The following is a 13,459-nucleotide window of genomic DNA, read 5'->3' on the forward strand; positions in this document are numbered from 1 at the left end:
ATGGCAAAAGAAAAATGTAAAAAAATATAACTTTCAAGAATGCAGCTATCACTGTAAGTAACACTTTAGAAAACCAGATATCAGATATAAGTGAAATACTGCATAAGCATTCATATTTTCAACAGTGTGGAATTACCCAGGTCGGCGTCTAGGTGAATACTGCTTGTAAATTCGGTCCATACTACCTTGGAGATTCATGAGAGCAGTAATAGCTTGGTTCAAACATTCTCTGTCTTCATACTCTTCACTACATGTTTTCAATTGCTAAGAAAAACCAAACAGAAAAATTAAACCTGCATTGTTCGATTCTTTCCCTTTCTCATACTTACAAGAAGCAGCAACAAATATTATGAACTCCTAAAGAATTTTAACTATACTTAATAAAAACAACTATAATTTATATAATTAAGTATACCTCCTGATCCTTCAAACCAGCCCTCTTTCTACATATGCAAATACAATACAGATATAAAGTACTATAACCATTGTAATGATTAAAAAAACAAAAAATAAACTTCTAGCTATTTCCAGAAAATGTCTTGAAAAAGACAAGGCTTATACGAGGTTTACAATTACTTTTATTTGTAACTATGAATAGAGAAAAGATAAACACGTACTATTTCACATTCTCTAATGATTAAATTCTTAACTTTTAGCTATTTCTAAGAGCTTGCATGTTTTTGTTACAAAATAAAATCAATATGCTAACTTTAGCAATTCTTTCATAAGAATTTCATAAAATTTTCTACAAACAGCATCACACAAAGATTCAACTGACATTTTTTACAACATAAAATTCAACCATTCTTGTAAACATCAAGAATCCATGAAAATTAATATCCTATCTTATTAATCCTTAGAAGTGACATTTATAATAACAAATTATATTATCAATCTTAACAATTCTGACTTTATTTCATTTCAGCAAAAACTTCTCTTATAGCTCAGTCTCAAAATGAAAAAAAAATTCACCTTATTATAAAAAATTCAGACTGGATGATGCTTCAGTGCTTTGTTTGATAGAAGAACCCCCAGAGGAGCATTATACAGAGATTATGTAGATACAAATACACATTTATATGAGAATATGGAAAAATTAAAATCGCTTCAGAAAATTTTTAAAAGTTTAAGTCTATTTCATGATCTTAAACTACCTAACTAGAAATTTTGTGATAAATTTTCCTTATACTCCAAGAAAATCTGAAAACCATTCAGCAATGGCTCCTCTTTCTCAGCAAGGAACTGAATGGATGTTGTTTAAGTACTGGTCCATTACCTTTCACATATACGTCTAGAAATTATTCTCTATATGGAGCACAGACCCATTAGATATTTTTCAAGATACATATAGAAGTCTTACTATCAAAGATTTGCAAAATAAATAATTTAAGTGACTACTGTAATCTCTAGATTTAAGAAATAAATTGAAAAGATGAAGGGAAAAAGAGTTTAAAAAAAACCCACAGGTTTAAAAAGTGATTAGCGCTCCATCACTTTGACTTCTAAAGGTGAACATTACTACCAAATCACTTCATTTTGCTGTTTGAAAGCTTCTTACGAAAAGATTCTTTTCAGCCCCACTCTAAAATATTTCCCTAATATAGACACTGATGATACAAAATGCTTAATTATAGGTTTTTTATTTTTACTGCTTCTGTTGATCCAAATTTCCAAATTATCACTAATCATGAGGTTCTATCAAAATGAGAACTGCTTTTCAATTTAGTTGTATGAGGATACTAAACTTCTACTGTAAATTTCATCTTAAGGTTGCTCGAACTCTTCCATGCAAGTGGCCTTATCATTCCTACATATCCATGAATAATTTCAGGCTATCAAAGAGAAATAAAACTTAAGGATATTTAAAGCACAGGATTTCCCAGTATAAGTATACAAAACAATGGCTTTCTTTGGCATAAACACAGTCCAACAATTTTCTAAATTAAATAAACATTTCTTGAATTTCGGCAGTAAGACTCAATAAACATCAGCTTAATTAAAACCCAAGCTAATTCTCTATAGATATTTGAGAGAATGTATTCTTACCATGATGTAGAAATTACCATACTGAATTACCTTGCATAAGTCATGCTCTTTCACATTGATAGTGCTTTCTACATATCTGTCTTTGCTTCTCTTATCCACCTGGTGAATTTAGCCTCTATGATACAGTTCAAATGCCTCCTCCTTAGGAAGCTCTTTCCTTTTTCCTCCCCCTTGAATTTTTTCCTTTGAAATCATATCAAATTTGTAGAAAAGTTATGAAAATAATGTAAGCAACTCCTGTTACTCGGAGTCACAGGCTTTTAACTTACAAGAATCTACCTGCATATGCCAGAGACCTGGGTTCAATCCCTGGGTGGGGAAGATCCCCTGGAGATCATGTCAACCCACGCCAGTATTCTTGCCTGGAGAATCCCATGGACAGAGGAACCTGGGGGGCTACAGTCCATAGGGTCACAAAGAGCGGAACATGACTGAGCAACTAACACTGCTGCCACCACAAAGGCTACACCGTCCTGTGTGTGAGTGTGGGCGCTCGCCCCCTGACTATCTGAGAGCAGTCTGTGACCAATTCTCTCACTTCCTTGCTGAGGAAGGTGCGGTGCTTGGTCGCTCAGTCGCGTCTGACTCCTTGTGGCCCTAGGGACTGCAGCCCTCCAGGCTCCTCTGTCTTTGGGGATTCTCTAGGCAAGAATACTGGAGTGAGTAGCCATGCCCTCCTCCAGGCGATCTTCCCAACCCAGGGATCAAACCCAGGTCTCCCGCCATTGCTAAATGGCTCTGAGATTGCTTCTGGAACATCAGGGAAACTCAAATACATCACAAACTATTCTCAAATAGTGTCATTCCCCTTATTCCTCTGATATTTCAGCAGTGTGTCTTGGAACAAAAATTCTTTTACAGTATAGTGACCAACTTCAGGAATCTTTTGCTTAATGTCCCAATCCTGTTCTTAGGGCAATCCCACCCACCCCCACCCCACTCCAATACAGGATCCAATCAGTATGTACTTAGTTGTCATGTTTCTATTATCTATTTTAATCTGTAATAGTCCCTCAGCATTGGTCTTTTATGGCTCCCTCAATTTAATAACACCAACATACCAGAACAGGAGGATAAATTCCAGCATACCCAACACTCATATTCATCTTTTTCTAACTTTCCTAGACAGAGTTGGTAACTCCTGCCTCACTATCCCATAGAATTACTTCTATTAGGCACTTATTATATTGTAATTATTGGTCTGACATGTCTCTTCTTTACTAAAATATGAACTCTTTAGCTGGGGGATATATTTTACTCATTTTTAGTACAGTACCCACAAATGGTAGGTACCCAAGAAGGTAATGAGAATGAGTGACTGTTGTATAAATACTTAGAATTTTGTTAAGTGTTTAGACAAATAACAACAATGAACATTTATTAAGCTCTTGATAAAAAGCATTCTGTGCAAGCTCTTTTATGCATTAGCTTATTTAATGCTTGTTACAACTCTGTAATATAGGTACTATCATTATATACATGTCACAGATGAAGAAAGTGAGGCACCCAAGATGAATGGCAGAGTCTATATTCAAACCAAGGAACTCAGATTCCAGGGCCCATCCTTTTTGCTTGTCTCTCTCCAACGACACCAAACACAATTATGCAAAAAACTGAACTATGCCAAACTCTGGTGAATGAATTGAAGGGGATTCCCCTTTATCTTAAAAATAAACTGGATAATAACACAGCTTAAGAAATACAATGAAGTGTGCTTTGGGAAAGAGGTCAAAGAGAATAAAAGTGAAAGTGAAAGAAAGTGAAGTCACTCAGTCGTGTTGGACTCTTTGCGACTCCAGACTATAGCCTATCAGGCTCCTCTGTCCATGGGATTTTCCAGGCAAGAATACTGGAGTGGGTTGCCATTTCCTTCTCCCAAAGAGAATAAATGCCCTTGCAATTTATGCTTAAACTAAGCAATGAAGGGAAATAAGCTTTCATTAGGCTTCCCTTGTAGCTTAGTTGGTAAAGAATCTGCCTGCAGTGCAGGAGACCCGGGTTTGATCCCTGGGTTGGGAAGACCCCCTGGAGAAGGAAATGGCAACCCACTCCAGTGTCCTTGCCTGGAAAATCTCATGGACAGAGGAGCCTGGTGGGCTGCAGTCCATGGGGTTGCAGAGTCAGGCATGACTGAGCGACTAACACACGACTAACACAATCTTTCATTAATGTGTAGTACCTTATGAATTTGACTGAAGAATATATTCCTTGCTTACCTGATAAACACTATTCTCCTTAGTAGCATATATGTGTATCCTGCCTGAGATTTTATACTTTATGTAAGTTTTTTCTTAACTCTAAGACTTCACTGAAACTCTTGAATTTCTATAAACTGCTATATCAATTTGGGATATGGGTTGATTTATTTTCAACTCTTTGTGACCCCGTGGCCTGTACGATTTTCCAGGAAAGAATACTGGAATGGGTTGCCATTTCCTCCTCCAGGGTATCTTCTGGACCCAAGGATTAAAACTGCGTCTCCTGCATTGGCAGGTGAATTCTTACCACCGAGCAATCTGGGAAGCCCATCTATTACAGATATATGTGGCTAAGACAGGAGAAATTATAATAAATTATGAATTTATCTCTAATTTATTATGCTTGGAGTTCAGTTTAGATGTGAAATAATATATGTGATCAATTCTCTTTTGGTAATAATAAACTTCTCTCTAGATTTTCATAAAAATAGGATTTTAGAAATTTGGTGGGAAATTCAACTCAATAAAACCTGTTACCTCTCTTTATGTGCTTCTTAAAAATGTGCATTATCTTCCTTCAGATATCTTTGAGTGATGTGTCAGTATTGAAAGAGTAAATATTACACAGTAAAATATTCTCACATATTTTTTTCGAGTCAGAACATTTCTTTTAATAGACATTATCTCAACTTCTTGATGTTATAAATACACTTACACACATACACACACAGGAATGCTTTTGTGTCAAGTTCTCTGTAAGTAACAAAGTAGTTGTTACGTAATGTTAACAATTAGGGAATCTAGATGAAGGGAGCATGCTATTTTTGTATATTTTTCAAAGTAAAAGGTTAAAAAAAATATTATCTAAAGAAACATTTTCAATTGTTTCACTGAAACATTGGCTTATATTTTCCAATAAACTTCATTAAAGTTATTAATAATAGGTATTCCTGTTAAGCTTCAAATTAAGATAGATTAAGTTCTCTTCAGAGGAAAATATTTATTCTTTCCATTACTAAATTTCCAGGGAATGACCAGAGTAAGAGAGTAAAAGAATGTTACTTGGATTTGAAAAAATCAATTCTGAACTGAGAGTTGATATGTTCCTAGTAACAGAAGGATAAACAGATTTTTTTTCTTAGAATATAAGAAGTATATTATAAAGATGCTTATAAATCAGGAAATGAATTTGTGATTTCTGTTTCCTCTTATATAAGGGTTGGACTATATATTAAAGGGGAAAAATCTAAAATTTATCTGAGAAAAATAAAGAAAATGAAAGTAGTTTATGATTAACTCCAGAGGGGCTTAAATTGGAAAAGAACAAAAAAAAAATCATATTACCTATAACATGCACTTTAAAGTATTGTTAGAAATAATAATAATCCAACAACAAAATAATACTATTTTACAAGTGTAAAATAATTTTAGGAAAACTATATATGGTATCCTATAATTTCTCATTATGTAGTTGTCTTTCTGTCTTGTTTATCATAAATTCTGACTCTGGGAAGTAAAACTCAAATAATATTTAAACATTATGTCCATAAATAAATCTCCCTTGGTACATGACCAAGGCAAATATTTCAAAGTAAAACTGGCCTAAAACTGCTGCAGAACAGTGTTTTTTATTCCCAAAGGAACATGACAGCCTTAAGTTACACTAGTTGAGCCTTCTTTCCTATGGGTCTCCTCCCAAAGTAAGCTCAATATGAAATGAAATTTCTTTTGGATGAGTGCTTGAGCTCAAACAGTATCACAAAAAGACAATCACCAGAATGGGAGACAGTATTTGCAAATGACACATCCAAAAAGGTTTAATATTAATATTCAGAATATATAAAGAACTCCTATAAAACCACTACAAAAATATTTACAAATAACCCAAAGAAAAAGTGGGCAAAGGACTTGAATAGACATTTCTCCAAAGAAGATATATAAATGGTCAAAAATCAAATAAAAGGATGCTCACTGTCACAAATAGGGAAATACAAGTCAAAACCGTGAGATACCATCTCACATCCATTGGGAAGGCTATTATCAAAAAATAAAAATAGAAAAAATAAGAAGTGCTGGCAAGGAAGTGGAGAAACTGTAACGAATGTGTGCTATTGGTGGAAATGTAGAATAGTATAAAGTTACTATGGAATATCATCATACAGTGCTTCCTCAAAAAATTAAAAACAGAATTACCCTACGATGCAGCAATTTCACTTCTGGCTATATATCCAAAGAATTGAAAACAGTCTTGATGACATATTTGTTCACGCAGTATTATTTATAACAGCCAAAAAGTAGAAGCAATCCAAGTGTCCAACAACACTGGGTGTATATACTTAACACTACTGAACTATACACTTAAAATGGTTAAGATGGTAAATTTCATGTTTGACCACAACTAAAAAATAGTAAAATATTATTAAAAGGAACAGTATCACAGTCAGAACAGATATAAAAGTAAAAAGTAGTTTCTTATCTGATCATGTGATAATTCTCTTTGCTTATGTCTAGAATTAGTCCTTATTTTGGTTTTTCAAAATATATGTCATAATCTACTGAATTATGAAATGAATGCATTCTTTAAAAAAAAACAGAATAGACTATAACAGAATATAGTGTGTGAATGTATTGCATGAAATGCTGAGTAGCATTTCAAAAACCTTTTTGCTTTGTGTGTGTGTGTGTGTGTGTGTTCGTGTAGCATTATCATGATGTTAAATGTATTTCTTACTATGGATCATTCCCACTGTATAACATACAGACTAATTCCCACAGGACAATAATGCTATAAATGAATGGGTCACTTTCTGGAATACCTAGGCCCTTCTGACCCCACTAATTGAGTCATATACTTACCAGGAACCAGTAGTAAATGTTTCCAAATATGAACGACAGCTGTGCTTATGTTGTAATCACATAATTCAATAACTATGTAAGCTAAAGAAATATGACTATAAAAATATTTATATGAAAGCTCAAATCTAATAACTTTAAAGGCAAGTCTTTTTTAAAAGACATAGGGAAGACAATCATAAAAGATTTGTAAAAATTATAAAAATTTAGATTTATGCAATCAGATTGCTTTACAAGGATCTTCAAGGTTATGTACCATTTAAAAGAAATAGAAAATAGAAATCATAGAGATACTTCTTGTGACTTAAGCAAGATTCATACTCAAAGAAAAGGTTTTACCCTATGTCAACAGATTAGCATATAAATATATACAAATGTTCATTTCTAGGGGTTTTGTGTTTATTAAAATGATTATGATTGATAATTAAAATGATTTATGATTCTTCAGTTCATTGTCAATTAACTGATCAACTACTAGTCCCAATCACAATGGCTAAAAATACTTGGGAGTCCAGTAATTAACTGGTAGTAAAAGTAGCTGTGGCATTAGGCCATTATAGTCAATGTCTGATTTTAGATTCAGACCTCAGAGATTTTAAAACCAATCAGCTAGACAGGTGGAAAAAAGTAAGCTTCTATTATAGTTTAGTTGGGATTTTTATTTATTTATTTATTTATTTTAAGTTGGGATTTTTAAATGTTGCAAATACCAGAAGGCAACTATAAAACTAATGATGGGACTTCCAATTAGACATGAACATTCTCTAAAAACTTTTAGGAATCTAAATATACATCTGTGGCTGCTAATATATTATTCATGTGAAGCCTACAATCCTTTCTATGAGTTCTTTATGGATGCATCAGTCTCCATGGAGATACACAAAATCAAGGCACTCATCTATTTGTGTACAAAAGCTAGGGAGCTCCAGCATCACACATTATGGGTAGTAAGACTCCATAGAAAAAGAATTCTTAAGGTAGGTAGATATTCATTGTTGTCGCTGCTAAGTCCTGTCTGACTCTTGCAGCCCTATGGACTGTAGCCCACCAGGATCCACCGTCCATGGAATTTCCTAGGCAAGAATACTGGGGTGGGTTGTCATTTTCTTCTCCAGGGGAATCTTCCTCATGAAGGGATCAAACCTGCATCTCCTGCCTTGGCAGGTGGCTTCTTTATCACTGAGCTACCAGGGAAGCCAAGATATTCATTAGAAACCATCTAAAGATTTCTTTGCCTAGATGTCTACGAAAGCACAGTTATTCTGGCTTTTACTTTAAATATTACTGATGAGTCAGGTGGAAAAGTTAGAACAGGCTGCCTAAACCAACAACTGGGTATAGATATAGTGTCTATATATAGACAGAGATAGTATACTCTATATACACAGAGATATAGTATCTATATAGTAGGGTTTAAGGCTTTAAAGAATGAATAATAAAGAGAAACCACACATGATCTCATCAGTGAAACTAAACTCTTAGAAATATGGAATATATTCAGTTTTAGTTGATGCACAACAATAAGAAAAACTGCAAAGACAAGGCACAGAAGACATTTACAATGGCAAAGACTTGGACGATCCTATAAAAAGTTATTCAAAAGGCCAATCAACATGTACAAGCACATTAATAATCCAGAAACTATAAAATAAAAACATTAGTTACCATTATAAATAGATCATATGACAGAAAATCTTAAATATGAGAAATGCATAGAGAGAGACATCATGCATTCTGGTAGGAGTATAAACTGTGTAACTTTGGAAAACTTTCCACTTTGGAAAACTGCTTGACCTTATCTATTAAATTTGAAAACATGCACACCTTATGACCAAGAAATTCTAACCCTGAGTACATACTACAGAGAAACAAAATGCATGCACATGAGACAGAAAGAAGAGACAGAAAAAAGAATATCCATAGAAGTGTTATCAATAATAGCAAAAAAACTGTTGTTCAGCCAGAGAACAGTAAATAAATCATGGTTTATTCAAACGATGGAAGAAAATTAAATTAGAAAAACATAAAATAACATCAATGAATCTTATGTTGTGTGTTAGTCGCTCGGTCATGTACAATTCTTTGTGACCCCATGAACTGTAGCCCATTAGACTCTGCTGTCCATGGGATCAATGAATCTTACAAGTATCAATGTAATATTGAGAGAAGATAAAAGACACAAAATACTATAGTAATTTGATCTAATTGATAAAAAGCTCAGAAACAGGCTACATATATTTTTACTGATATATACATAGGTGGTCAAACTGTAAAGAAAAGCAAAAAAGTAACTGCCAGTAAAGTCAGAGCAGTGACTTACTTCTGGTGTGCTTATACATTATATTTATTTATTATAAAGCATGTTTACACTTTTCTCTAAGTACACATCATAATAATAAAGTTTATACTATATATTAGACCCTTAAAAATTCAGTATATTTTTATGTGTACTGATATTGAAAAAAACAAGTTCAAGTTTTATCACAATTCTAATTTTTAATTTATTACTTGGGTTCTACCTACTACATTGCATGGGCAAAAGGTATCAACTTTAAACGTGCTTTTCTTGACAAGTTATATATGACAGAAGTTTAGAACAATGTTATACATAAAAGTTATTAATTACCTTTATAAAATATGAAGTTAAATCACTGTTGCTGTGTGTCTCCAAAAATTAATTTTTAAAAAGTCAACTTGTTAATGTTATTACTTTGAGAATCTATATTATCAAGTGATAGATAAAGATACACTTTCCCCTATCTACAACTTGGAAATTATATGAATATAAAAAATAAAGGCATTTCTCTATGGTCCATGGGAAGTAGTAACACATTTAAGATACTTTCTTTTTATGAATAAAAACTATTAAAACCAACATCAGATAAAAAGTTTTTCAGTCTCATAAATCTAAGTATTTCTTTTTGTTCAGAAAACTTTTATCTTACCTTTAATAATTCAAAATAGTGCCAACAATGATATACTGGCACCAGCATAAGGCGTGGGAGGACATAACGAACTGCCTCTTTAAAACCATCAGCAATGGACTGCAAAGTGAAAAGACAAAATAGTATATCTCTGATATAAAGGTTATGTAAACAGCAGTAGTTAACAGAAGCAGTTTTTAAGAATATAAGATACAGGGAACTCTGGCGGTCCAGTGGTCAGGACTCGCCACTTTAACTGCTGGAGCCTTGGTTTCAATCACTGGTGGGAGAACTAAGACCCCAGAAGCTGCTAGGATCCCAGCAGCTGCACACAACTCAGCAACAACAATAACAACTTACACTAAACAACAATAATAACAACGTAGACAAAACAACAGCAATATAAGGGTACAGATATCTTTAATGGAACTAGTTTCTGTTCTAACCTCATTTGTATTTTGAGCATGACTTAAAAAAAAAACCAAGATAGAGATGTATCAAAACTATATTGAAAGCATTCTATATCGAAATCGAAGTGCTATAAATCAAGTTTGTTCCTTCTTTAAGTTATCAGATAATTAAATATATACATTTCATCTTTCACAGCTAATATAACATTAACAATAGACTTCTCAGCTTTTTTTCCAAAAGTTTTGGGTTCCACATACCATAAAGGAATGCTGAAAAGCCATACATCTTCTCAGGGTTTTTTAAGTCACTTTTACTCAAAATGTTTTAAGTTTAAGTAGTTACAAAGAATTTGTTTGGGGGGGATGTGGTACATTGCAGATGTGATTTAAACCTATTTCACCAAACAACGATCAAATAAATTTCAGATTTAGCTCATTTAACTTAAGAAAAATGCTGTCATATAACTTAATTGATACAGCCAATCTTCACTGTCAAAATAAACAGCCAGATCAGACTAAATTTCCAAAACAGGCCTGACTTCACTCAAGTTGAAATATACATGTTAATATCACAGTCTTAAGTATAGGAAGCACCTGAAAGAAACTATAACTGCTTCTAACATAGCATGTTCAAGTATGAGAACTTTATAAGGCTCCCCTCTCCTTTATCATAATGGAATCAGTGAATTAAAATGGATGGGAATGGGTAAATTTAATTCAGATGACCATTATATCTACTACTGTGGGCAAGAATCCCTTAGAAGAAAAGGAGTAGCCATCACAGTCAACAAAAGTCCAAAAGGTAGTTCTTGGCTGCAACCTTAAAAACAACAGAATGATCTCAGTTTGTTTCCAAGGCAAACCATTCAACATCCCAGTAATTCAAGTCTATGCCCCAGCCACCAAAACTGAAGAAGCTGAAGGTGATCAGAAGACCTAGAAGACCTTCTAGAACTAACACAAAAAACAGATGTCCTTTTCATCATAAGGGGTTGGAGTGCAAAAGTAAGAAGTCAAGAGAAACCTGGAGTAACAGGCAAGTTTGGCCTTGGAGTACAAAATGAAGTAAGGCAGAAAGGCTAACAGATTTCTGCCAAGAGAACTCACTGGTCATAGCAAACACCCTTTTTCAACAACACAAGAGATCGCTTTACACATGGACATCACCAAATGGTCAATACTGAAATCAACTGATTACGGTGTAGCCAAAGATGGAAAAGCTGTATACAGTCAGCAAAAACAAGACCGGAGGCTGACTATGGCTCAGATCATCAGCTCCTCATAGTAAAAATTCAGGTTTCAACTAAAGAAAGCAAAGAAAACCACAAGCCCAGTCAGGTACGACTTAAATAAAATCCGCTATGAATTTACATGGGAGGTGATGAAGAGATTCATGGTATTAGATCTAGATATCAAGGGAACATTTCATGCAAAGATGGGCACAATAAAGAAGAGAAATGGTATCCACATAACAGAAGCAGAAGATATTAAGGAGAGGTGGCAAGAATACACAGAAGAACTATACAAAAAAGATCTTCATGACCCAGATAACCACGATGGTGTGATCACCCACCTAAAGCCAGACATCCTGGAATGCAAAGTCAAGTGGGCCTTAGGAAGCATCGCTACAAACAAAGCTAGTGGAGGTGATGAAATTCCAGTTGAGCTATTTCAAATCCTTAAAAGGTGATGCTGTGAAAGTGCTGCACTCAATATGCCAGCAAATTTGGAAAACTCAGCAGTGGCCACAGAACTGGAAAAGGTCAGTTTTCACTCCAATCCCAAAGAAAGGCAATGTCAAAGAATGTTCAAATTGTACCACACAATTGTACTCATCTCACACGCTAGCAAAGTAATGCTCAAAATTCCCCAAGCCAGGCTTCAACAGTATGTAAACTGTGAACTTCCAGATGTTCAAGCTGGTTTTAGAAAAGGCAGAGGAGCCAGAGATCAAATTGCCAGCATCCGCTGGATCATCGAAAAAGCAAGAGAGTTCTAGAAAAACATATACTTTTGCTTTATAGACAATGCCAAAGCCTTTGACTGGATCACAACAAACTGTGGAAAATTCTGAAAGAGATGGGAATACCAGACCACCTTACCTGCCTCCTGAGAAATCTGTATGCAAGTCAAGAAGCAACATTAGAGCTGGACATGGAACAACAGACTGGTTCCAAATTGGGAAAGGAGTACATCAAGGCTGTATGTTGTCACACTGCTTATTTAACTTATATGCAGAGTACATCATGCGAAATGCCAGGCTGGATGAAGCACAAGCTGGAATCAAGATTGCTGGGAGAAATATCAGTAACCTCAGATATGCAGATGATACCACCCTTATGGCAGAAAGCAAAGAAGAACCAAAGAGCCTCTTGATGAAAGTGAAAGAGAAGAGTGAAAAAGTTGGCTTAAAACTCAGCATTCAGAAAACTAAGATCATGGCATCTGATCCCATCACTTCATGGCAAACAGATGGGGAAACAATGGAAACAGTGACAGACTTTATTTTTGGGGGGCTCCAAAATCACTGCAGATGGTGACTGCAGTCATGAAATTAAAAGACACTTGCTCCTTGGAAGAAAAGCCATGACCAACCTAGACAGCATATTAGAAAGCAGAGACATTAGTTTACCAACAAAGGTCCGTCTAGTCAAAGCTATGGTTTTTCCAGTAGTCATGTATGAATGTGAGAGTTGGACTATAAAGAAAGTTGAGTGCTAAAGAATAGATGCTTTTGAACTATGGTGTTGGAGAAGACTCTTGAAAGTCCCTTGGACTGCAAGGAGATCCAACCTGTCAATCCTAAAGGAAATCAGTCCTGAATATTCATTGGAAGGACTGATGCTGAAGTTGAAACTCCAATACTTTGGCCACCTGATGCAAAGAACTGACTCATTTGAAAGAACCTGATGCTGGGAAAGATTGAAGGTGGGAGGAGAAGGGCACAACAGAGGATGAGATGGTTGGGTGGCATCACCAACGTGATGGACATGAGTTTGAGTAGGCTCTGGGAGTTGGTGATGGACAG

General features: G+C 34.7%; 1 protein-coding gene across 1 annotated transcript in view; it reads right to left on the minus strand.

Moving 5' to 3' along the window:
- Positions 1 to 13,459, minus strand: part of SOS2 (SOS Ras/Rho guanine nucleotide exchange factor 2) — a 97,535-nt gene that overhangs the window by 37,398 nt on the left and 46,678 nt on the right. Inside the window, exons 8-9 of the mRNA XM_065940875.1 lie at positions 10,043 to 10,141; positions 137 to 264 (exon numbers count right to left, since the gene is read on the minus strand). Of these exons, the coding sequence (XP_065796947.1) occupies positions 137 to 264; positions 10,043 to 10,141 (227 nt within the window). The remainder of the gene's footprint in view (positions 1 to 136; positions 265 to 10,042; positions 10,142 to 13,459) is intronic.

This window comes from Muntiacus reevesi, chromosome 7 (assembly GCF_963930625.1).
Source record: "Muntiacus reevesi chromosome 7, mMunRee1.1, whole genome shotgun sequence".
NCBI lineage: Eukaryota > Metazoa > Chordata > Mammalia > Artiodactyla > Cervidae > Muntiacus > Muntiacus reevesi.